The sequence below is a fragment of the Myotis nattereri genome (genome assembly GCF_964212035.1).
Source record: "Myotis nattereri genome assembly, chromosome: 3".
In the NCBI taxonomy this organism is placed as follows: Eukaryota; Metazoa; Chordata; class Mammalia; order Chiroptera; family Vespertilionidae; genus Myotis; species Myotis nattereri.
In genome coordinates, this window is record NC_138077.1 from 123,118,716 (window position 1) to 123,144,863 (window position 26,148).

At 52.1% G+C, this 26,148-nt stretch overlaps 1 protein-coding gene across 3 annotated transcripts in view; it reads right to left on the minus strand.

The window, feature by feature from the left end:
• SLC22A23 (solute carrier family 22 member 23) overlaps positions 1-26,148 on the minus strand; it is a gene marked incomplete at its 5' end in the record, with an annotated part of 183,974 nt that overhangs the window by 5,547 nt on the left and 152,279 nt on the right. Inside the window, 6 exons of one of the 3 annotated variants that reach the window (XM_081087269.1) lie at positions 10,885-11,008; positions 12,037-12,060; positions 12,183-12,215; positions 13,725-13,957; positions 15,883-15,985; positions 23,670-23,797. In XM_081087269.1, coding sequence (XP_080943395.1) covers positions 10,885-11,008; positions 12,037-12,060; positions 12,183-12,215; positions 13,725-13,957; positions 15,883-15,985; positions 23,670-23,797 — 645 coding nt within the window. Of the gene's footprint in view, positions 1-10,884; positions 11,030-12,036; positions 12,061-12,182; positions 12,216-13,724; positions 13,958-15,882; positions 15,986-23,669; positions 23,798-26,148 lie in introns of all 3 variants that reach the window. The other 2 variants (XM_081087271.1, XM_081087270.1) reach the window with 2 other exon arrangements.

Sequence of the window (26,148 nt, forward strand, 5' to 3'; positions counted from 1 at the left end):
TAAAGCTACAGTAACTAAGGCAATGTGGTGCTGGTGTATTGATAGGTCAAGGGAACAAGATTGACAGTTCAGAAATAAACCCTTACATTCATGATCAACTGATTCTGACAAAGGCAAATTCAACAGGGAAGAGACAGTCTTTTCAACAAGTGGCATTGGGACAACTAGATATCCACGTGCAAATGAATAAAGTCAGACCTTTGCTGCCCAGCAAACACAGAAATGAACTATAAATGGGTCACAGACCTAAATATAAGGGCTCAAACTATAACACTTCTAGAAGAAAAGGGAAAACATATTTCTTTTAGGAAAAAAATTACTTACACATGACATCAAAAGCACGATACATAAGAGGAAAAAAGCAGGATACATAAGAGGAAAATATGGTCAATTGGACTTTAAAAAACTTTAAAAGTTCTGTCCTCCAAAAGACACTCTTAAGAAAATGAAAAGATAGACCATACACTGGGAGAAAATGTTTACAAAGCATATGTGATAAAGGACTTGAATCCAGAACATATAAAGAGCTCTCAGTAAAAAGATAACCTGTAGAGAGCACCTAGGAAGGCACATGGGCATTTCTTTAATTATTGTCAGCTGAAGCCAGTGGCGTCGGCAAAGCCACATCCTGGAAACATGTCCTTTGCCAAAAGGCAGGAGTGTTGTCAGCTGACCTTCAGTCCAGGTGCCAGGGGGTGGGTCTTGTTATTTAAATCCAGCCAAGAACCAGGAATGAATGCGACTCGGGCCCACCCAAGAATGCACATAATCTCCTTTGTCTTAACTTTCAGTAAAACTTCCTGTTTTTTTGCTGTATAAAATAAATACGCTGTATCCGCTCTGGGTCACGTCTCTGTCCCTGTCTCATCATCAGAGGACAGTGGTCCCACCCGGCCCCAGCTTTTTCCTTCCACCTCTGTGTCTGTGTCTTTCTTTCATTTTCTCAATCCCCAGCCGCCCCTACTCAGGAACTGGACCGCTCTCTAGCCACGCTGGATGCTGAGAAGAGAGACATATTTACAATAACCCAATTTAAAAAACTGGCCAAAGAATTAAATAGACATTTCTCCAGAGAAACCATAAGACATCCAATGAGTACATTTGGAGACATGCAAATCACAACCACAATGAGATACTATTTCACGCCCCTAGGATGGCTATAATCAGAAAGACAGACAATAACATGTGTTGGAGAGGATGCAGAGAAACTAGAAGCCTCATATGGCTGGTAGGAAAGAAAAATGGTGTAGCCACTGTGGAAAAGCTTGGCAGTTTCTTAAAAAGTTAAGTATAAATTTTTATGATCCAACAATTGCACCCTCCTATGCAACATGAAAACCTGTGTCCACACAAAAACATACCAGAGAATGTTCATTGTAGCAGTATTCATAACATCCAAAAATTGGACAGAATTCCATTGTCCAACTGGTGACTAAAGAAACAAAATGTGGCCTGTCATATACAGTGGAATAGCACCCGTGATAAAAAAGGAACATGGGTGAATTTAGAACCACACTAGGTGACTGTATGAATCCATTTATAGGAAATGTCCAAAAGAAGGCCGATCTATAGAGACAGGAAGCAGGCGAGTGGCTGACTGGCTCTGGAAGTGGGAGGGAGACTGCAAGGACCATGAGGAACTTTTGGGGAAAACGTTCTGTAACTGGGCTGTGGTGAGGCTTGCACTGTCATTGCACTATTTACTAAAAGTGCATGGATGCTATGGTATGTTAATTATGCCTCAATAAAGCTGTTAGGAAAAACTCCAAAACTGTTCCACCTGGGGCCTCCTGTTGATACAAATCCCCAGACTTCTAGTCTAGAAGGGCGCCCTCGCAGGCCTCACCTTTCTTCCTGAGAACGCAGAGACTGTCGGGCTCCCCTCTCCCTTCCACCCTGCTGCCTGGGTGGGAGTTTCTGTCCTGCTTTCTCTGCAGGCCTTCTCTGGGGTGTTACTGTCCCCAACAAGGGAAGGAGAGACCCTGCCTTTGCTACCTGCCTCCTACTACACCACACCCTCCGGCCGGCTGGTCCAGGATCGGGAGGGTGGCAGGGCTTAGGGGCACTCAGATGGTGGCATGTTGGGACTCTCCAGGTGGACAGCTGGACCTAAGGGCCACCTTAAGTCAGACATACAGTTTTATGATAAAGATAGGACAGAGCAGAGTCTTGCAAATATTTTTTCTCAAAGAACAGAACTTAAGAATGGCAACTGTGTGTGCATGGGTGGGACAATGCGTGGTCTCTCCCATTTTGTCATGTTTCAAAATCAAAATAATAAATTTCTCTCTCCCCTTCTCTCCCTAAATTAGGAATGGCCTTTTGTGTTTGCAGGTAGCAGCCCACCCCAGAGGGTGTGGCCTCAGGCACAGCAAGTGCCTGTGATTCAGAGGTGAGGAGGGTGGGAAACACTTCTCCTTAGGTTGCTGCAGGCTAAGACCCAGGCTGGGTTTCAGACAGTCTCACCAGGTGCACTGCCCTAGGGACAAAGCCAAGCCTGGGAGTCCCTGGCACTTCCCTTTCCCAGCCCCCTTCCTGTCCAACCCTGAGCAGCTCAGGCCCATGGGGGTTACACTCCTTTCACTGGTGTCTCCCACAGGGATCCTCCCATCTCCTCAGACTTCATTTCCTCACTGCTGACAAAGTGCCCTGTCTAGAATACAGAGCTGATCGTGCCAGTCACTTGCTCCAAATCCTTCCATGGCTCCCTTCTGCCTCCAGGTAATGCACAGCTCCCAGGGCTCCCCCGCCCTGCTGCCCTCCTGCCCGTTCTCCCCTCCAAGCCCTCCATGGGCATCTCTCACTCTGCCCCAGCTGAGCTCCGGAGCTTCACGCCCAGCCCTGCCAGGTTCCTGGGTAGGTAACTGCCTCGTGTGCTTAGTGAAGAAGGAGACATGACTTGTCACTGGTGTTCATTCAAGTAGAGGAGCATCAAGATTGCAGTTAGCAATTAGGGCCACCCCACCTCGGGCAACCCACACACACAGGCCAGGCCAGAGCGAGCTGCCTCACAGACTCTTCTTGCTACACAGGCAGGAGATGCAACAGTTAAGAGAACAGGCGCTGGGTCAGAGCTCTGGCTCCATCATCCGCAGCGTCCCCTCTGTGAGCCGCAGGGAGAATCTGTAAAGGGGGTAGGGAGAGCGGCACAGCGAGCAGCCCTAGGCGGAGCAGGTTTGCTGCTGATATTCTCTGCTCGTCTAAGCTCTCATCACCTCTCTGTTGGCACCACAAAGCAGAAATATCGATGCATTTCTAACTCCTTTCTTGCTGCATTAATATTAAAGTGACAAACAGCAGGAGGTGAAGGGAAGACCACTGAGATCAGTGGATTGGCTGGGGTTGGGGGTGTTTGGTGAGGGATGAGGAGGAACCTGACAGCAAGGCCTGAGCTGAGCAAGTTCAAGAACTGAGAGGCTAGAGAGAGGAGGGGCCAGGCCTGGCGGGGTGGGTGGTTCTGTCGCTGGAGTGCTGTCCGTACACCAAAAGGCTGCGGTTGATTCCTAGTCAGGGTGCGGGTTTGATGTTTCTCTCTCTCTCTCTCTCTCTCTCTCTCTCTCTCTCTCTCTCTCTCTCCTTTCTTCCCTCCCTCTCTTCCTCTTTCTCTAAAAATCAAAAAGAAACATATCCTTGGGTGAGGAAGAGAGAGAGGAGAGAGAGAGGCCTAAAGCCTCCAGAGGTAAGGTGGGACCCACAGGCTGGTGGAGGTGCTGGAACAGCTTTGTTCCTTCCTTCTCCTCCTCCCTGGCCATCACACCCAAGCCCTGCAGACAATGCCTCCTGAAGCTGCCTCACACCCCCTCTCCCTTCCAGAGACTTCTGCTCCGGCTCCCTCCCTCCCCCCACACTGCTCCCCGTGCACTCACCTCCCTCCTCCCAGACCACTGGCTGCTCCCTCCGGGCCCTGGTACAGGCTGTGCAGGCTGCCAAGTGCTCCGCCCGCTGCCTTCCCTCCTCCCAGTGCTCCCACCATATCCTCAGCACACTTGACTCACTCCTGTTTGCATGTCTGTGCGGCTCTTATTCTTCAGTGGTTTTCCAGGGTGGGACCAGGCCTGACTCAGTGTGCTAGCTCTAGCCTCTACCCAGCCGCTGGCTGAGAGCTGGCTGGCACCTGGGTATTCACTCGGTATGGTCCCAATCACTCCCACCACCCACTGTTCACACCCCGTACCTCGAGATGAGCTGGACCTGGCAACTCACTTTTTACTAATAAAATGCAGCAAAGATGATGAGCTGTCCCTTCATGATTAGCTTACAGAAGACTGGACTCCAGCAAACTCCCTTGCTGGCTTTCATGAAGCAAGCTGCTGGATTGTTGAGGTCCATGTGGCCAGGACCTAAGGTGGCCCCCAGCCTAAAGCCAACAAGGAACAAGGTCCTTGTTCAGTGAGGAACTGAATACTTCTGTTACGGTTTGAATGTGTGTGTCCCCCCAAATTCATATGTGAACTCCTAATCCCCAATGTGATGGTATCAGAAGGGGGCCCTTTGGGAAGTGATTACGTCATGAGGATGGAGCCCCCATGATGGGGTTGGTGCTCTTAGAAAAGGACCCCTGAGAGCTCTCTGCCTCCCAGCATGTGAGGATGCAGCAAGAACACGGCATCTGTGAACCAGGAAGCAGGCCCTCACCAGACACCAAACCCGCGGACACCGTGGCCTTCCCAGCCTCCAGGACTGTGAGAAGTAACTAACTTTCTGTGTATACAGCACCCAGTCTATGGTGTTCTGTCATAGCAGCCCAGATGGGTTAAGAAACCTGCCAGTTACTGAATGAGCTTGGAAGTGAGTACAGCTGATTGTGGCCGGGGGAGACCCTGAAGTTGAGAGCCCAGCTAGGCCATGCAGGCTGTACCCACAGAAACTGTGATAGAATAAGCATAGGTTGTTTTAAACCACTAAGTTGTGGGGTAATTTGTTACACAGCAATAGATAACTGATACACTAATCAATGAGTGTTAGCATTCCCTACACTTAACCATGGAAGAAAGCAGCCAGCCTCCTCACCCAGGCTGTGACATGTCATCAGTGCCGTCTGTGCATTAGAACGTCTTCCCCAAGGGAGAGACTGAAAGCGCCAGAGGAATGGTCACATCATGTGCCACTGAGCCATCAAGGGACACAAATGAGGAACAGCAGTGTTCTGGGGAGTGCCTCCCAGCTATTAACCCCTTCCCAGATAGAGTGTCCCGGAGAACCTTTTAAAGACACTCTGAACCTTTCTATTAGTATTTGTTCATGTGCTCACCATCCTTGTTAGCTTATGGACCCTTCACGGTCAAGGAGTACTTCCTAGAATATCAACGGGCACACACTGTCTGTGCCGAGTAAATATTGGCTGTTTATGGATTACCCTGGCTTCGTAGGTAGGAAGGTCAGCTCGCCCAAACAAACAGGACAGGTTAAATATAGATGACCGCCGGAAAGAGCAACGTGATTGACTCCATCTGTGCGATGAGTAGTATGAACTCCTAAAATAGCCACTTAGTCTTTTGTTGTTGTTGTTAATACAGAAGATATTTTCCCATTATTTTTAGAGAGAGTGGGAGAAGGAGAGAGAGAGAGGAACATCAATGTGAGATAGACACATTGATTGATTGTCCAGATCAGGACCGGGGATCCAGCCTGCAACCGAGGTATGTGCCCTTGACCGGTATCAAACCCAGGACCCTTCCGTCCACAGGCGGATGGTCTATCCACTGAGCCAAACCAGCTAGAGTGCCACTTAGTCTTTTTGATCATTCTAGTCACTCCAGGAAGCCACAGGATGTTGCAAGGGACGTATTGGATGCCGGGGAAAGTGGACATGTTTCAGCGGGGCCTTTGATAGCAGTAAGACATCATTTTTTTCTGAAACCTGCTTGGCTTCCACCTGACCTTGCCACTAAGAGTGAATGCCACTGACAGGCAGCTCAGTGCATGTAAAGACCACACATGGGTTAACATGCAGGCAGGTAGAGTGTGCAGACCCACAGGAGAGACTGAACACGGATTCATGGTTGAAGGAGCAGAGCTCAGCACCACACAGAAGTCTCCCTTCATCATGCCCAATGAACTTGACCATACTAATGCATTACGTTAATAAATCATGTCACATGAAATATATTTGCTTTTTGGTAGGATTAGAGGGACCATTAAAAAATTACCTATATACTATATATACATAAACAGGTATGTACACATGCATATATAATGTGCAATATATCTTTATATATTTTTTCAATGAAAGCAATTTTCTGTTTGGTTTTCTATCAAAGATACCTTAAAATTATTCAGTAAGATTAGAAACATTTTGGCAGAATTTGGCACATCATTTTTGGCTTTGTGTTTTCTTTTTGAAATTTCACTGAATGGGATCATTACATGCTAATAATTAGGTGATAGTTTCATTTTCCTCCCCACAATTGGTTCCTGCGTTTTTCTGCCCTTCTCCAGGTTGCCACTAGAGGGCAGCATATGCACAGTAGAGCAGTCAGACCCTCAATTTACAGATAAAAGATAATGGGGGAGGGGCAACTTGCTGTGCTTTGGGAGCACACAAATTTTCATTTCCACCAGCTATCTTTATTTTACTAGTTACAATATTTAAATTAAGGATAAAAAGATCCATATACAGGGGGCCGCCTTACTGGAAATAGCAAATGAATTAAGAATTCCAGAATCTTCAAATCATTCCATTGAACATGTGAATCCCAGAAACATACCTCCCATTTCTCACTTCCTCTTTTATGTTACTTAGCTTGTCTTTACTAGACTTCTGTGAAGTCAAGGATGAACAAATATTTGTGTCATTTTTTACAGAAATAAATATAATGGCCAAAAATTTTCAGGTAGGACTACATCAATTTTCTTTTTTTTAAAAAAGAGTATTGACAGTTATACATGTTCAGTAATTATAAATAGTTGGACTGGGGTTTTCTATAAAACCCCAAAGAATAAATATAACTATTATTATGAGCAGACATGTAAAAGAATGAAAAATGGATTCTGAGCTCAATATCAATCCATAGGCATACAAGCTTTGCCAATATCTTGGGATAGCTGTCAATATCAGTTTTCCTTTACAAGGCCAAACCCTTTGCCTATATCCTCTCCTCCCTCATCACCACCACCACACAAGGCGACGGTCATGAGTCCTCTCACGTGAGGGCACAGAGGTGGAGGCTGGCTGAAGGACGTGCCGGGGCCATGCAGGGATGAGTGGCTTCTGGGATCACACTGGCCCACTTCTGCTCTTTCCTCTGGGCTGAGGACCCAAATCTGGGCTCTGGCTCATCCTCTGCCCTCTGCTCGTTTAACTTCTAATGTGTGTGGCTCTTCTCCTTGGCTTCTGGTCACTCACTGAGCATTTGTTATAAATATTGTATTTATATATTTAAGACACAAATTTTTAAAAAAGCTAAGCAGACTCTACATTACACATAGGCCATTTTGTCCCCAGTGGTGGCTCCTGAGGCAACTTTACAGAGGAAGACCTAGGTCTGGGGTCTAGTCCTGAGATGGGAACCGGGAGGGGCTAGTTAGGATGAAGGTGTCAGGTAAGGCAAGTGGCAAGAAAAGTTTCTAGAAGGAGGTGGGGTGGCCTGAGGGGAGCAGAGCAGGAGACACCAGGAGGGAGTGGATGGGCTCGGACGAGAGCAGGGGACCCACCATTGAGGCTCAGGGCGTGGAGGGAACCTGTGAGAACTTCGGGAAAATGAGGTGGACTTGCTGTGGTCACCAGCACCTGCCTCCTTTCTCACCTGACTGGGAACAAGGGGCTCCCGCCTGCGCTTCCAGGTGGACACCGCATAGAAAAGATGACCTGCCACAAAGAGCCGCCAGCTGCTTCTGGATCAACCGGGACCCTGCCACTGTCCAAGCCAAAGCAGAGAAGGTGCTGCAGACACAGGCCCCTCCCACCCACCTGCAATGTCCCCCAAGCACACCTGCTGCCTCGCTGCCTCCGCTAATGGTAAGAACGGTGGCGTCTACAGGAGCCTGCCCGGAGGGAGGCGTGCCCGGCAGCGGCAGTGGGAGGTTCTGGTGGGATCACGGAACACGACGAATTGATTAATTAGCCCTGGTGAGTCGCTGTCATTCTTGGACAATGGAGTTCCGCAAGCTTTTGTGCAGAAAGGTTCTTATCCTCCAATTTGCCCACAGTCAGCCCTGGCAGCTGACCTGCACTATCGTTCTTGTTCAGAAGATGTGTTTTTAATACATCTTTGTAGAAAAAGGCTAGTTTTGTACTAAGAACAATGAAGCTCGCAGACCGCAGGCCACCCATCCTAGCTCACCCTGGATTTATCTGCACGCAGTGGGGGGAGGATAAGAAAGGCACTCCGGTCCTGGGACTGTGTAGGAACTGTCCCTGAGTGCATGTAAGGGACTGCCTTCGGAAGGAAAAGGTGCCAAGAGGGGGTCATCAGTAACACCAGAAAGTTCCATCCTGGCCAGGAGACAAGACCCCCTTTGGACTGAATTTTCTTTCATTCTCTGCAAGTACAAAAACATCACCAAGGGCCAAGATTTTTCTAATTTGTCATCTTGGCAAACTCAATCTGACAACATATTTGTTGAATTTCTACCCCAAATCATCTTTCCAGGTTTGCATCACAGAGGAAAATGAAACGGTGTTTCCTACAGTTCAGCTGCTTATGCAAAATCTCACAGGGGATAGTAAAGTCTCCCCACTCCCAGAGGGGAGGGGTGGCCATTGCAGGGGAGCATCTGCAGTCACAGGGGCCGCAGAGGCCGCAGAGAGCCGGCCTAACCCTGACTTTTGCTCCACAGAGAGAATCCTCTGTGCTGGAATCTTTTGTGAAGGGAGGAGGTGGAGGTAAAGAAAAGAGAGAGCTGCCATCTGCCTCAGGCACTTTGCAACATCCAGCATTACAGTAAGAGCAAACTTCAGACTCAGCTCTTCACTTTGCTGGGGCAGAGGTTGGGCAGGACAGACTATGTGGCATTTCCCAGCTCATTTCTTAAGTACACAATTGCTTGGCATTTTATCCCACAGCACCAAGCAGCCTCGGGCGAGGGCTTGGCATATATTGTAAAAATCTGGGAGAATGAATCAAAATGAGGTCATGTGAAAATTCTGTCGTCAGCGGTCAGCGTGCCTGCTGGGAATGTGGGAAGAAGAGTCCATGAACCTGCCTGCCTCCTCCCAGAGTCCTTCCCAGTGGCCTGGGGCTAAAATAATTAGTCCAGCAAATCCCACCTTGGGCCCATCACGTTGGCCTCCACTCGTTTCCCCATGTGGGAAAGTACGGGTGGAAAGAGTGTCGTCATGCTGGCTTCTGGGTTTTATTTCGCAGCGGAATAATTGCCCATATTCATAGTTTATATTTTAAAACATGTGTTGGAAATGCTAAGGATATTCCCATACAAAGTTCAAAGTAAACCAAGGTGAGCTCTTCCATAGTCCCACACAGTAATTACCAGGAAAACCTATGACTTTGCAGTTAAGTGGTGCCCTTTTAAATAAAGGCAAACCCTTTTATTATGCTACTAGAGGCCCAATGCATGAAAATTCGTGCAAGAGTAGGCCTTCCTTCCCGCGGCTGCCGGCACTGGCTTCCCTCTGGCACCCGGGACCTGGGACCCGGGCTTCCCTCCTCCAGCTGCCCTGGCTTCCCTCCGGCCCTGGCTTCGTCAGGAAGGACATCTGGAATAATGTCCTGAAGACGTCCAGTGTAATTAGCACATTACCCTTTTATTATTATAGATGATCTTAGTAACATCAAATGGTGTGTGGCCCCCCTCTCCTGCCCGCCACTACCCAGGGATAGCACCAGGAAGGACTAAACCTCCATGAACCAAAAGAAATGAGCTAAGCACAAGTTAGCATCACTCTCGGGAAATTATGAACTAACCCTAACTCTGCCAACTAATCCTAACTAATCCTTGTGCTGCTCACTCGGCTACTGCCTGCCACATGGGTGGGTTTGTGATAAATACTGGCTCAGTAAGTCAATGATATAACTTGCTGGGCTTTCTCTCTATGTGGCCTGTGACATCAACTTGGAATAGTGACATCAACTTCTCAAGCCAGTAAAAAAATAAGGCCCTTTCTACTTCTCTTTTTTATTTAGGAAAAGACTTTTTCCATTGGGGTCTCTCAGAGGAGTTGGCAGCATTTGATTTCAGTTGAAGTGAGGGTGTAAGTTATCTGCCGATTTCACTCCTTTCCAGTCATTGCTGTGTTCCCTTCCTCCCCCTCCTCCTCCTCCTTCTCCTCCTCCTCTCCCCCTCCTTCTCCTCCCCCTTCCTCTTCTTCCTCCTCCTCCTTCTCCTCCTTCCTCCTCCTCCTCCTCCTCCCCCTTCCTCTTCCTCCTCCTCCTCCTCCTCCTCCTCCTCCTCCTCCTTCTCCTCCTCCTCCCCTTCCCCTTCCTCTTCCTCCTTCTCCTCTTCCTTCTCTTCTTCCCCCTCCTCCTCTTCCTTCCTCCTCCTCCTCCTCCTCCCCCTTCCTCTTCCCCCTCCTTCTCTTCCTTCCTCCCCCTCCTCCTCCCCCTTCCTCCTCCTCCTCCTCTTCCCCCTCCTCCTCTTCCTTCCTCCTCCTCCTCCTCCCCCTTCCTCTTCCTCCTCCTCCTCCTCCTCCTCCTCCTCCTCCTCCTCCTCCTCCTCCTCCCCCTTCCTCTTCTTCTTCCTCCCCCTCCTCTTCTTCCTCAGACTGCAGCCTGGCAGAGCCCAGGATCAAGTTCTCACCTGATTCTCAGCTGCCTCAGGTCAGGGTGGCATGCCTCTTCACTAAGCTCACTGCTCAGCACCTGCATCACCCTTGCCCGAGGCCAGGGCCGGCCAAAGCTGAGCTGTGAACTCACTCGGAGCCTTGCCAAATGGGCAGCCCTCCAGGGTCCCAGGAACACATCCTGCGGGGCATCTCCCACCACTCACCTTATCACCGTGGGGGTGATCTCTGCACAGAAGAACACACTGAGGCTTCCCACTGCGTGGGAGGCAAACATGCCCACGATGGAAAACGCGATGGAGAATTTGTCCTTGACACTGTCGCTCATACCTGAAGGGCAATCAGAAAGGGCTGGTGAGGAGGGGCAGAGGGAAGGGGAAAGGAAGCTAGTCACGCTGGGGCAGAGAGAGCAGGGCAGAGGGGAGCAGGGAGGCCTGGGATGCATGAAGGGACTTCCCTCTTCCCCTCTCTGCTATTGGGGTGCAGACCAGGGTGCTCAGTCCCTCTGCAGAGGGAGGAGCAGCCCAGAGGCAGGAGGTCAGACCCTCTGGGCAGTAGACTGCCGGGTTCTTGCAGGTCCCCTGTGGGTCCTGAGGGCTGGGGCACACACGGACTGCCGGGTGCCTCAGGCCGAGCCAGCCTGGCAGGAAGGGAGGCTGGTGGTCTCAGGGTTACAGCAATGTCCACTCTGTCCCAGCCTTCCATATGGTTCCAGAGAAAGGTGCCCACACTCAGAGCCCTGGCTATTCGGGCCTTCGTTTTGCCCAGTCCAATACACGGGGCAGGGTATCTAAGGCTTGATTTAAGGGAACAAAAACTCAAATAATCCAAACAGAAAAATTTATAGGCCTGGAAGGAAAGGGCTCAACCAACCCAAGCATCTTGCAAATGGCACTAGAGTCTGACCTCATGCCAAGGTGGCGTCTAGCGTGAAGCAATAGCGGGCCGCCGGGGCAGAGCTCAGTTCCCTGCGAGGCTGCACGGGGACCCAGGCTCTCCCTGTGGAGGGCCCAGGGGCATGGGCTTGGGTCAGGCCAGGCACGTGTGACCAGCAGCCGTCCCCGCGGCGGAGAGCAACAAGCCCGCGAGACTCATTCACAAGCAGACAGCAGCTTCCCCGGCAGCACGGTCAGCCAGGCCTCCAACACCCTCGGGCGTTCTGATCTCGCCCAGCACTGTCCCTAAGACACTCTGCATCTCTGCGTGGGTGGCAGCTGAGGCCTGTGCTGACTGCCGGTGCCGGTGCCAGGGGAAGAGGCGAGGGCATGCGTGCAAACTGGGCACAAACAGGAGGATGAGCAGCTCTTTCTAGAAGCAAAGGGGGTAGAGAACACAGATGTATGCTTATAGTGTCCAACCTACGGCCAACTTCAGCTGCAACTCTTGGAGGGTGAAGGAGGAGGAGAAACAGGAGAGGGAAAACACAGGCGTGTGAGTGTTTATGAAATTGCCCGTTTGGATGCAATACAAAGATGATGACGCACACACAGCACGTGGGGCTCACCTGAGTCTGGGTGCTGGCTGTACTTCCCAATCACTGGGCCGCGGAGATGATGGCAGCACACGGACGAGGACAAAGAAAGCGGGAAAAGGGGGAGAAAGAAAGCACATTAGGCAAGTCCACTGTGTGTTTCCACGTGGCTGGAATCTCAGTGAATTCCCTGCAGGTCTGGGCCAGAGAGCTAAAGAGATGGAGAAGGCCTGTGGGACAGTCCCAGGCACTGGAATTAGCACTCGGCTAAACAAAACTCTTCCTGTTGGGAAGGGCAGGCTAGAGCCTCACTGGCCGCATCCTGGGGAGAAGCCTGCACCCTTCGGAACCGACGCTGGCTCACTCCCTGGCCTGAGCCAAGCACTACCTCCGCTGCGCGTGAGCCTCATCACCGCTGGCCTGTGCTCAGGGAGCCTCCGCTGCGGCCAGGCCACCGCCAGGGGCGTTATGCTCTGAGTCTGATCCTCAGACGACTTGTCCTTTGCACAAAGTAGCTGTGGCATTGCTTCCTGCTCAGGGAAGAGAGCACAGTGACGTCCCGGGCTGCCTGCACATCCCCTGGAACGCCCACTCCCTGGGAGGGCAGCTCGGGCAGCCCCGCCGGGGACAGGATGGTGAGAGACAGACGACACTTCTCCGGCCCCTTGCCAGTCACAGCTGAAACGAAGACCAGTCCCCGCGAGGTGCAGGATGCACAGGACCTGCCCTTAGAAAACTGCCTCGTGAGGCCGAAACCGGCTATTCTCTAACCCAGTCTGTACACAGGCTGAGGAAGTTGTGAGCTTTCTTTCGCTTCCTTCCGTTCTGGACCCTGACGCGTGTCTCGGCCACATCCCGCACACCTGACATACCAGAGGCTCTGACCCTCGGTGCACGAGGGTCCCGAGCCCAGTCCCCACAGCCTGGTGGCTCCCCTCATGGCATCTGTGTCCCCACAGTGTCCGAGCTGTCCCAGGAGGCCGGGCACGGTGAGAGGAGCTCTCAGCTGCCTGGCCCACTCACGTCTCGCCGTGAGCAGGCCAGAGAGATGCCTGTGGCTCCTTCCACGCATGGAGGTGCCTTGGCTCACACGGCGCTGTTCTGAGCCTGCCTTCTTATACTTGCAGGGGCCACATGGATTCCCCAGCGTTCCTTTAAATCATTTAAACATTTACTGAGAAATTCTTTGGCCCAAAGACAAGCTGAGGAACTTGGGAATATCTGCTGAAAAGCAGTGTCCCAACGCAAGAGTGTCAACATTTATTTCCCCCTTCATTTCACAGGGAAGAAACAAGCCCTTGTTCTTCTCCGTCAGGAGCTGTCACAGAGATAGCCTGGCCATTAGCGAAGCCGCGGCCACGCAGGTGCAGTCAGGGCGGCTCTGAGTGGGAGCCCAGGGTTGGGGAGGGAGAGGAGAGCAGGCAGTCACCATGCACAGCTGTTAGAGCTGCTGATTTTGGAATACCAGGTCACTGAAAACTCGTCTCAAGTCCCACCAGCCCTTTCGTACAACGGCCCCTTCACCCGGCCCCGCCCCCGCCCCACAGCCCATCCCACTCCCCCGGCTGTACTCACGGTTGAGGAGCCCGAGCTGCAGGAGGGAGGCCAGGGCAGTGAGGATCATGAAGAGCAGCAGCCCTCCCCGGCGCCCCAGGAACCTGACCACCACACACATAGCCAGGCAGGAGGCCAGGGCGATGCTGGCCATGGTGTAGTAGTCGGCGTAGAAGTTCTCCAGCAGTGGCACCTTCACCTCGTGGCCCATCATGCTCCTTGCGAAGCAGTGGTGGATCCCGAACCCTGTCAGCCTGTGGGAGACACAGCGAGAGGGCCATGTGCGGGCACGCAGGGACACCAGGGACCACGCCACACCCTGGGAGTCACTGTGTCCAACAACAAGGAACCGTGTGAGCGGCTCCATGTGTTATCAAAAGTGTGCCGTTACCATCAGTGAATGGGTAGGAGAGAGACACGCAGACTGAAGACTTCAGAGAGGTGACCCTCGCTGGGGCGTGTGCTCACTCCCTGCCATCACTCCAGGAGAAAGGTGTGAGCATAAAGGCAGCGAGGCCTTCTGTTCAAACAGCAACTTTCACGGGAACCCCACATGCAAGACAGAGTGCTCCCCTCGTGTCGCTCCTTCAATCCCACATCAGTGACGTAGGAGCTACTGTCAGACCCACCTCACAGGCGGGCACACAGGCTGAGGGAGGTCCAGCCGCTTGCACACATTACTCAGCTGGCAAAGGACAACCTTAGAGACACACTGCCCGTCTGTGTCTGCCTCTTCCTTCAGCACTCGGGGCTCTGGGGGCTTGGGAATCCGTCCAGAGAATGACCTATCCAACCCTGTTCTGCCACTACTTGTCAAAGGCACCCCGAAGAACCAGTAGAAGCCAGGCCAAATGGTCTTGGAGACTTTCAGTTCTTCATTTACGTCCGTTTCCTCCGCTGCCCGGATCAAGCCTCTTGTCTGCCCCACAGGATCACAGAAATCTGCTGGCAACATGCGTCCCAGCTGCTGCAGACAGATGTCTGCTCTGGGAAGCATCTGTGCACGCCCAGGGAGGCTGCAGCAGTGGTGACCACACCCCGTGGGCTGAACCCAGGGCTCTGAAGGGCCCTTTGGGACGGGGTCTGGTGTGAAACGCGTGCACGCTGGGGGAGCCCCTTGGTTATGTCAGCGCTCAGCATCCATTCCCTTCTCCTCCAACTCCCTTGGTGCTCTCATCACGCCTCGAAGATGCAGCAGACCCCACCCCTGCAGCAGGATGCTGCCCTTTGCCAACACACGCCTTTCTGCTTGGGAAGCACTCAGCCGAGGACCCAGCCCCTGGGCGTCCCTTTCTCATCTAGTAACTGAGACTCGGCGCGTCTCCTGGCCCGATGACTGCCCTTTCCTCCTGGCTTCGGGAGGGTGCAGGGAAGTCTTCACCTTTCTGTTCTGGTGGAGAGGAAGTCCTCTGACCACAAAGGCAATTTAGGACAAGAAAGCCAGAGAAAGAGGCACCCTCCAACAAGAATCATTAGAATGTCATCTTGTCTTCATCACATTTTGTGTTTTTTTCCAAAATACAACTTGAAGAAGTCACTCCATTCTTAATGGTCCTATTGGTCAGTGTCTGCCCGAGATGGACAGTGGTGCGGTGACCGTGCCCGGGGCCAACTCTGGGCCAGGAGGCTGAGGCCTGAGGTCTTGGCCCTGACCACCCGGTGGCCATGGCTGGTCAGTCCCTTGCCTGGGCCATGGTCTCCTCCCCTGGGGGACAGGGTGTAAGTGAGGTCTGAGCTTTCCTATCGCTCTGGCAGGAGAACCTTTTTATCTTCCCCAAATTTAATCAGGAACCCCAATGCCGAGACCTGATTCAATGGAGCTGCTTTGACAGAAACAGCTGTGGGGAATGGCAGGAATAGCCTGGCCCATCCTCTCGAGGTCGAAAGGGTGCACATCTGTGTGGACTAGCCCAGGGCCCCGCCTGTGCAGCCCGGGTGGCTGGCTGGGGCTCCAGCTGCGCTGAGGCTGGGGTTGGGGCCCATATCCTCCAGCAACTGGTTAGAAAGCTCTGACGGGCTTATAAGACTTTGCTGGGCCCCTCAGCGAAGGGCGGAGCCCTGGGCAGGCCAGACGGCCGGCTGGGCCATAATTCAAAAACCAGCCGGGAAGGAGGAGGGCCTGGAGGCCCTTTCCGGCCCCTCCCTGTCCTCGCCCTGGGATGCGCCCTCCGCAACTCACGAGTTCACACACAGGACCACGATGTTCTTCCACAGGTTCCGGGTTCCCACCATCTTCACGATGCAGACCTTCTTGGGCCTCCGGGACAGCTCCTTCTCCAGCTCTGCGGAGAGAGAGAGCGTGACCTCTCCGCAAGGCCGGACCAATCAGGCATCGTGAACGGGGAGAATGCTGTGGGGTTTCCCCTCTAAGGCAGGGGACAGGCCTGGCTGTCAGGATAGCGAAGGTGTTCACGGACTCTAACCTGGCTGTTCAGATTCCCCGCGGGGTGGGGTGTGCAGGGAGCCGTGCTCACTGTCAGCCTCTCCTGGGAACCAGGCAGGACACACACACAGTGATTAGCGCAGGCTCATTCCACACGGGCAGAGGTCAGGGCCCGAGGGTGACTCTAGGATGCTGAGCACTCACTGGGCTCGGGGCACTGAGAACAGTGGCGCCGCCCGCTGCTCAGAGAAGCCCATGCTGACACGCTCCTTAACTGTGGGCGGAACGCACGATGGCGTTCCGAAGCCGCCCCTCCAGTGCATGCATCTTTGAAAGAGAAATAAATGCAGGAACTGGGTGCCTATCTGTGCACACACAGATCACACAATCCACACGTGGGTATACTTTCAACGCTCACAGCCTTTGGCAGCTGGAAAGACTTGATGTTTGGGCTGAAAGTGATGCGACCAACCACACAGTTAGGAGACAGTTTCTTGCGAGGCTCAAACCGGCTCCGAAAGCCATTCTGAACAGACTGACAGCATCCCAGGGCCGCGTTAACTGGGTTCATGGGTTTGCTGGTGTTGACTAGCAAGTTAACATGGAAGATCAAAATAGGCAACGTCTGGACCTCCACGGCCTCCCTACCCCTCTGCGCGCAGAAAAGCCACTGTGCAGCCCCCCAGGCCCTTCTTGCTCCTGCCCAGGCCTGTCCTGGGGGAATAATCCCCTACTCAGGAGCTAAAAGCGAAAAGGACGAGTTAACCAATTGGGTGGCTGGCCAGTGCTCTCTAAGATTGTTAAGGCCACGAAAACAAGGAAAGACTGAGAAACTGCTGCAGTCCGGAGGGGACTGCGGAAACGGGCTGCCTAGTGCCATCCTGGAGCAGGACGAGGTTTCTCATGGGAAGATGGTGACGTGCAGGTAAAGGCTGGCGTTTGGTTAACGGTAGCGTCCCCGTGGCAGTTTCTCAGCTGTGACAACTGTGCCGTGGGAATATCAGATGGTAATAAGAGGGGAGCCTGAGTCTGGGGTATTCAGAAATTCTGTACTACTTTGCAACTTTTCTGAAAACTTAAAGTTATCCCAAAAAAGTCTACTACGTTTTTCTTAAACAGCAGTGGGGGTGGGAAGTTCCCCGTATACTAGGAAGCCTTTGGTGCTCAGAGGAAACAGGCCTGCCTCCCAGAGCAGCAGCTCCCTCAGGGAGTCTCTGAAGAGTGCCCTCCACACCCACACCCCCGCCACCTGCCCCTCTTACTTCTCTCCTGTTCTACCTCCTTCCTGCCATCCAATGGCAGGAGGGCCGCCAGCCTCATTAGTTACAGTCGGAAGGAAAATATTTTGCTTAACCATAAGGATTTAGGAGCTTTTTATTTAAATAAAATTTTTTTTTGGATCATTGTCACCAGCTGTGGCATAGAAAGGAGAAGAAAAAGCCTCTCCTATGTCTGAGAGATACCATACCACTTGAGTTTCCAGAACTTTCTTCCTTTCCATATTTAGGTGTGAAGATTGAGGTCTGTGCACAAGCCAGACAGCTGGCATTTCGGCTGTGTCCCAGACCCTCTCCTGAGGTCTTCCTGACTTCTTTGCTCCCCTTTGTAAAAATGGACTAATTTGATTTACAAACATACTTTCCTCCTGGTTAAAAATCTAAAAAACTTTTAAAGAATATAGAAATATTATAGCTAATAGATCATGTTGGATCCAGTGACCTGAGTAATTTCACTTTTGTAAAACTTACCAGGAATCAATTACAATAGCTCCACTTGCTCACCATGAAAATCTTACAAGAAGAAACCTTAAATGCCCATTAAGATTTCACATAAGTTTAAAGGTTGTGTTTTTTTAAATGTGGCCCAAACTTAACTACTAACACATTATTAGAAGTAAAACAGATGTTGCTAAAGAAGCTGTAGCAATTGTAACTATGACCGAGTTTTGTTTTTTATATAACATTAAACTCTAGAGCCCCAGGTCTGCAGAACTGACTGCAGTCTACAGAGGAACTGCATTCTAATTGGAATGAAATGAACTTGTCTGGGCCACTGACATTTTGTCCGTTAGACATATCACCCACCAGCCTACCAACAACAACATACACTTTCTCAGCACTAGTCTGTTCTGGGACAAAAGTCCACCAGCCGGGTTACAGGAAACATTAGAGGCCGTCTGAGACCTCCGGAGGTAACTGCATAGGTAACGGAAAGAGGCCTTTCCACCTCTGCTTATCAGACAGAAATCGCAGGGACTTTGTGAAGTCCTTGCACTCGGGAATAACGGGTAAAAAGGGGCATGAGGGTCGACAGACTCTGCATCAAGGAAACAGCTGTTAAAGCAATTCTCCTCCTGCTCCCCAGCCAGGACTCTTCCACCCGCTGGCTTCGAGCCATTAGGAACATTTCAAAACAAAAAACAAATAGAGTCAAGTTAGGAATCTCCCACCCAGGCCAGGCACCTCCTGTCACTCTGAACCCTCTTCTGCCCCCAGGCTAGTCCCTGTGAGATGCAGCCAGAGGGCCCGGGTCTGTCTGGGCGGGTCTCCCTTCTAGAACGGGGGTGGGGGGGTGGGGGGGGGCAGTGAGGGGCCCACAGACCCAGCAGAGTCCCGGCTTTCAGCCTTTATTGTTGAGGCTCCTTGGGAAAGTTACTTAGTTGCTCTGTGCCTCAGTTTCTCATCTGTTAAGTGGAACACTGTCCCCACCTCAGAGCACTGTTACAAGAACTGAATGAAAAGCTGACCCAGTCTGTCCCCACTTCTCAACACTGACTGCAGAAGGGAAGGTGTCCCTGCAGACACACTGGAAGGGTCATGACCTCTCCGTGGTTTGGATATCCAGGGGAGAGGCCAAAGGACACTTCCCGAGAACAGCAGAGGCCAGCCTCAGAGATGCAGGGGAAACACATGTCAAGGGTCATTAGGATGGGGTGTGAAATAAACTGGCTTTGTTTTAAGTTTGTGTACACTGCTAATGCATTCCTGGTAAAACTGGAAAAACGTCAGATACAGAAATAAAAAACAAGAAAGGACCAAAAGAGAAGGGAGGTAAGGAAGAGGAAGCAAAAAGATGGAAGAAGAGGAGGAGAATGAGAAAAAGAAGAGAGGATGAGGATGAGGAGGAAGAGGAGGAGGAGGAGGAGGAGGAGGAGGAGGAGGAGGAGGAGGAGGAGGAGGAAGATCTGGAGGAGGAGGATCAGGAGGATCAGAAGGTGGAAGAGCAGGTAGAGGAGGAGAATTAGGAGTAACAGGAGAGGAAGGAGAAGGTGGAGGAGGAGGATCAGGAGCAGCAGGAGGAGAAGCAGGAGGAGCAGGAGGAGGAGGAGCAGGAGGATCAGGAGGAGGAGCAGGAGGAGCAGGAGGAAGAGAAGGGGGAACAAGTGGAGGAGCAGCAGAAAGAGGAGGAGGAGGAACAGCAGAAAGGGGAGGAGGAGGAGGAGGAGCAGGAGAAGAAAGAGGAGCAGGAGGAGCAGGTAGAGAAGGAGCAGGAGGAGGGGGAGCAGGTGGAGGAGGAGGAGGAGGGCCAGGAGAAGGGGGAGCAGGTGGTGGAGGAGGAGGAGCAGCAGGAGGAGGGGGAGCAGGTAGAGGAGGAGGAGCAGCAGGAGGAGGGGGAGCAGGTAGAGGAGGAGGAGCAGCAGCAGCAGAAGGAGGAGGAGCATGAGGGGCAGGAGGAGAAGGACTTTGGACAAGTTACCTATTTTTAGGGACCCTGAGTGGCCTGATACATGGCCCCTCTTTTCTCACTTCAGGTTCCAAACAGATGGAGAAGATAAAAAGCAAGGCAGGTGAGGACAATATCTGTGCTCCACCACTGGGAGGGGCCTGAGGTTGGGATACCTGCACCGTACAGACTCATCTGCCCATCTTGGCAAGGCTGGGCCACGCTGGCTTCCCCAGGTACTGCCCGAGAGGGCCTGATGTCTGAGGACACAGGACCTGCACCCTGCACCCTGCACATGGCCCAATCTTCAGGAGAAAAAGAGGAGAGGGGTCCGCTCTGCCTCTTTGGGTCTGGCTCCTTCCACGAGGAGGGAATGTGGGGTGTGGGGAAGCAGTGCCTCCCAATGTTCAGCCTCTCTGGGCCCGGTTTCCTCACATGTACAGCAGGACGGTCTGGTTATGGCCCTCCTAAGGCTCTGATGAGGATCATGTGCACATAGTGTTTCAGCCAGGCCTTGCGGGGGCACTGCCCAGTGACTGCCGGCATTGCTGCGACTAGGAGCAGGGGTGGAGCTCTTATTCCAAGATTTCTCTGTACAGTGGCTGCAGTCCATGCGGCCACATTTGAAACCAGCAGGCTCTACTCCTGCAGTACATGTTCAAAATCTTGGGAATTATGATACAAGGAGAGCTGTCAGTACTTGGACGTGCCATGTGACACTAATGATTGTAGGAGTGATACTGTGACAATGACACTCCAGAGCAGACCCAAATATTGGTGGTAATTCAGCTGCAAACTCCACTGAGAAAATCTGCCATGTTCAATAATAAACTGAAGATCTGTTTAAAAGAGGAAGGGCATGGTACATTTTGCAACATGAGGTTTTCTTCTGGCCTGAATCCAAGATTAGGATACGCTGACAGGGTCAGGAGCTCCCCTGACGCATGCACCTGCAGCCCAACCTGAGACACTCCTCCACCTCCAGGCAACACAACCAGTAACTACAGCTGACCACGTTTCATGTATTTACTAGCTTTCGTGGAAGGCCTGCTAGCAGTCAGGTCTGCTAGTGCTGGGCAACAGCAGAACCAGGCTCTGCAGAGACAGGGCGATGGGCCCGGAGGGGCTACACAAACCGTTCGTCACAGCTGGATGCTGGCAACGGGCCCCGGTGTCTGCAACTGACATGGTGCACCACTGGAGAGCTGGCCGGGGTCTGAGGAATCAGGCTAACCTGAGGACTGGTTTCCCAGGAGCTGGCCGAACGAGGGTGAGGCTGAGGACAGGGAGGGCCCTGCAGCCAGGAGGCACTGGTGCATTCTGAGGGCCCAGCGAAGGCCAGAGCGTCTGCGAGAGGCAGGCAGACGTGAGACAGGGTCTCAGAGCAGTTGAAGGACTGGGCGTCTAGCCTAAGGGTCCTGGGAAGCAGTTCTGAGTAGGAGGTGATGTGAGGGGAAGGGTAGCAGTGAGGATGGAGTCAAGGAAGGTAAGAGGCGAAGTAGGACACTAAGGTGTTGGGAGGTGGATTAGGTGAGGTGATGGGAAGATTTCCAGCAGAAAAGCGAGTCCAGCCTAAGAAAGTTGGAAGTGACCAATTTAGATGAAACAGATACCTGTCTTCCCGCAAGCACTGGGCGGCTTCTGCCGTGATGCTATCATCAGTGTGTTCGAGAGCTGGGTGTGAACAAGATCAGGAGGCAGGTGTGAACGCAGTGCGCCCTAGGAGTGGATGTGTGATTATCCTCCTGAGGGGAGGGGAGGCCACCTGTGCCAGGGGCACCAGCATAAAAAATCACACCAGCAAAACTCAGAGGCAAAGAAAGGGGAAAATTCATTTCCCTCCAGAAATAGGAGGGAAATGAATGAGTGTAATTTGGATTGAGAAAACAAGCTTTTCCCAGACAGTATTTCAACCTGAAAGAAGTAGAACATGTGATTTAATTAGGGAAATTCCCGAAACAAATTACACGGAAAGACTTAAGAGCATTATCTTCATAATGAATGGGGCCTGGATAAGTTTCGGGAAGATAGCTGGACACTCCAAAATCAGCAAACGTGCCCAAAAGGAGGAAAGTGAATTCAATACGAATTCCTCTCCAAACAGGCACATTTGTCTCAGAGCCCAGCCCCCTCTCTCAAAAACAGCCAGCAAAGCCACTTCTGCTGGTCTTCTCGGGTTCAAGTCCCCACTCAACTACTTACTCAGTATATGACCTCTGGCAAGATACTTAACCCTCCCTGTGCCTCAGTTTCCCCTCCTGCAAACACAGATGATTATAGTAACCCCCTCAGAGGACTCAAGTTGGGAAGAAATATAAGTTAATACACATCGAGCATTTAGGGGTAAATATCAGATGTAAGTTAACATTTGCAAGCCATTTAGAAAAGTGTCTGGTCACTGCCGCGGGACAAGGGCCACAGCCGCCCTCTGCAGAGCACCAGCACTCAGCGCTCTTCTCGGAAAGCAGACCTGGCGCATGTCCTCCTTTGTTCCAGTAAAGCATGGGCTCTGGGCCTCCTGAACTCTTGCCTGTGCTGACGTGGAGGTGGCCTGGCCTTGCTGTCCCCACCTCCTAGGTCCTGGGCATAGGCCAAGGCAGGGGCTCACCTGGCCGAGCAGCAGCATCTGGGACACTGAACCCCAGGTCCCCTGAGTCAGGAGGCTGTGAGCAGCCTGTCTCGGACCACGGAAGAGGCGTGTACAGAAGCCTTTCCTGGCCAGTGGGCTCTGAGCTTCTCGGCTCCGGCTCCTTTCCCATCGGGACCCGCACATTCTCCAGCTTCACGCAGGTGTCTGCTCACTTGTACTTGGAGCCAGGCTCCCCAGCGCTCGGAGTGGGTCCGCACCACCGCGCTCTAGCCCTCCGCTCTGAGATTTTCCCTACAGCACGCACCCCCCGGGCGCACTACACATCTGCGTGTGCACTGTGGGCCTGCACACCGGCCGGCAGGCTCCACGAGAGCAAGGCTCTGCCTCTTGCTTTCTCTGCTCCGGAGCAGTGGCTGCACATGGAGGTGCTTAGTGAATGTCTGTGGGATCCATATTTAGGTCACGGGGGAAATGTGCGTATCTCATTGGGACAAGGGCCTGCAGATTATTTGCCTGGGAAATTTATAACAACAGTGCCATCGATGCGGGTCTTCAGGTCGGGGGAGTGGGTCGGGGCTTGGGTTGGGTCTACCAGGGGCTTTCAAAAGGGTGTCTGTGCACCGTGGGCGCCAGAATCTCTCCTAGTGTTTACTAAAAGCGCAGGTTCTTAGGGCTTATTCCAAATTGACTGGATCAGAACCTCTGGTGCTAGGGAAGGGCCTGGAGCCTGGATTTTAACAGCCTCCTGGTGATATTGTGGAGCTGCAGCTTGAGAGCTGGATCTGCCCTGGGAGGATGTTGCCAGTGGGCCTGAACACATCTGCAGAAATGCTTCACGCTCCTACTTCCTCAGCCCCCACAAATCGGTCATGACAGGTATAGACGGTGGCGGCTCCCCGAGGTCGCACTTGCGAAAAGAAAGGTAGTGAAGCCAGCCGCTCCCAGCCAGTGCTCTGAGGGCCTTTGGACCTGGCAGGTAGGCAGGCAGGGCTGTGCTAGGCTCGGGCATTTTTACCTGCCCCCCCACCCCCCGCATGTTCCCTTGGCGACCAGGTGCACATTAGGCTCACACTGCACGTTGGGGTTTGGGCAGGCTATGTGGGGGCCCACAGTATGTCAGACCTGGCCAGGAAAGACCCAACTCCTAGAGGGTGGAGAGAATTTCAATCTGCCCACATTCCAAGCCTATCTGCAGACATTAAGCAACCATCACAGGACATGAAGCCGCTAGCTAGGACAGCTGCTTGGAAAACCAGCCATCCCCAGCATCGGGGAACTGCTCTGACACTCGGTCCAGGGCAGGGGCGCCTCTCCCAGGGCCTGTACTCACCGGGCATCACGCCTTTGATGTCAGTCTCGGTGTTCATGGAGTTCTTCTGGGTGAAGTGCAGGATCAACTTCTTCGCAGACTCAAACTGCTGGGTAGCCATCAGCCACCGGAGGGACTCGGGGAATACCCTTCAAAGACACAGAGGGAATCGGTGAGTACCTCTGGTTCTGGAGGGCACTGAGTTGGGCTGATGGCCCAGGCAGGGGAACTTTGAGGAGGTGTCCCACTCAGTTTCCGCCCTCATGCTGTGGGATCCCACGAATGCTTAGGACTCCCATTAGCCCAATTAGGGGCAATAAGACTGTGGGTGCTGGAGTGTTGCTAACTTTTTTATAGAAAGTGTAATAATTGTGATTTTTAAAATTTGGCAGAAAGGAACAACATCCTACCAACTTTGTCAGTGTACATATACTTTAAAAAATAACCATGTATTGCCCAGCCCATGTGGCTCAGTGGTTGAGCATTGACCCATGAACCAGGAGGTCATGGTTTGATTCCCAATCAAGGAACATGCCTGGGCTGTGGGCTCGATCCCCAATAGAGAGTGTGCAGGAGGCAGCCAATCAGTGATTCTCTCTCATCACTGGTGTTTCTCTCTCTCTCCCTCTCTCTGGAATCAATAAAAACATTAAAAAAATAAACCTAGGTATTTCTAAACCATGTCTAAGCAATCACTGAAGGGCTATATTTGTTATATTTTGTCACAGAGAAACAAATGTTAATAGGATAATTTTAAGTTCAAAAAATGCCTCCAATACTAGCAACCTGACAGTTACTTTCAGTTCTTGAAGATCTGAAGACCGATTTTCCCAGGCCTTACCTATAGAATTAGCTTCATTTTGCAAACTGCAGTAACACCTCCCTGATATGATGCCATAACACAGCAGTTTCCAAGTTCTGGTAACAACAGATTCCTTTGCTTGCTTTTAGGATAAAATCTTGTGTAAAGCACCAATAGAAGAAAAACTAGTGTTGTATTATCCATGTATTTTGTATGTTTACATTTATGACAACACTAGAGGACCTGTGCACGGATTTGTGCAGCAGTGGGGTACCTCAGCCTGGCCTGTGCCCTCTCACAATCCAGGACCCCTTGGGGGATGTAGCAGTGCGCTAGGGAAGAGCCTGAGCAGGGCTGGGCACTGTGCTGCTCCCACTTATCCCGGCCCTGCTGCACCGCCACCTCCGCCACTTGGTAGTGCTGCCACAGAGGCGGGAGAGGCTGGAGCCGCCACAGCTGTGTTCACCAGTTGTGAGCCTGGCATCTGGCACCCGTCGTCAGGCAGCTGAGCGGCGCTCCAACTGTGGGAGCGCACTGATCACCAGGGGGCAGCTCCTGCATTGAGTGTCTGCCCCCTGGTGGTCATTGAGTGTCATAGCAACCAGTCAAACAGTAGACTGGTCGAACAGTTGAAAAGTTGTTTAGGGTTTTATTAGTATACTAGAGGCCCAGTGCATGAAAATTCATGCACTGGAGGGGGGGTTCCCTCAGCCCAACCTGCCCCCTCTCACAGTTCGGGAGCCCTCAGGGGCAGGAGGCAACCTGGTGCTCAGGGGAAGGCAACACCCCCATCACACCTCTGCTGCTGCCACTGCCAGCAGCGCAAGCCTCGGCCAGCCCTGGTTACCTGAGCCTCAGGTGGCCCTGGGTGGCTGGGGGGCTGAGAGGCAGGTGTGAGGCAAGGCCGGGCCCCTGGGGGCAGGCCTGGCCTTGCCCTGTGCCTGCCGCCCTGGTGGGGCTGAGGGGACTGGGCACCGCCATCTTTGAGGGTGTGGCAGCCAATTAGCATATCCCCTCCTTATTGGCTGTGGGTGCCACCATCTTTGCAACAGTGTGAGGGTCAATTAGCATATTCCCTCCTTATTGGCTGTGGGTGCCACCATCTTTGCGACGGTGTGAGGATTAATTAGCATATTAGATAGGATATATAGATTAACAAGTCAAAGAGAACAATGTTCCTGTTTGGAGCAGGGTCAGCTCACTTTTCTTGTAAAAGCCCAAATAGTCCATATTTAGACTTTTTAGAACCATAAGGTCTCTGCCATAACTCCTCAGCTCTGCCTGGAGTGCAAGCAGCCAGAAGGCATGCGCAGGGTGGGTGCTGCTGTGCTCCCTGAGGATTGCATTGTAAAATGGTGGTGGCCCTGCCTGGAGAAGCAAATACTGGAAATCAAAGTCGTAGCCTTTGTCAGCCCAGTGCTTCGTTCAGTCACCACTCTATTTTATTTCAGTGACACGGGAACAGGAGTCCTGATCGGCACTGATAAGAAGTCTTCATGGTAACCACCCAACACCTGCCCTGCAAGCTCAGAGTCTCTAATTAAAGTAATTCAGAAGCTGGAAAACGTTATCAGAGGGACATTTTTATTTCCAAGTCACATCACTAATGGTATCTAACAACTGCTCTCTCTCACCTAGCTGCACAAAAATCAAGTTTCTACTTGCTTGCGACTGCCTGTTGCAGAAACAGCCAGGCAG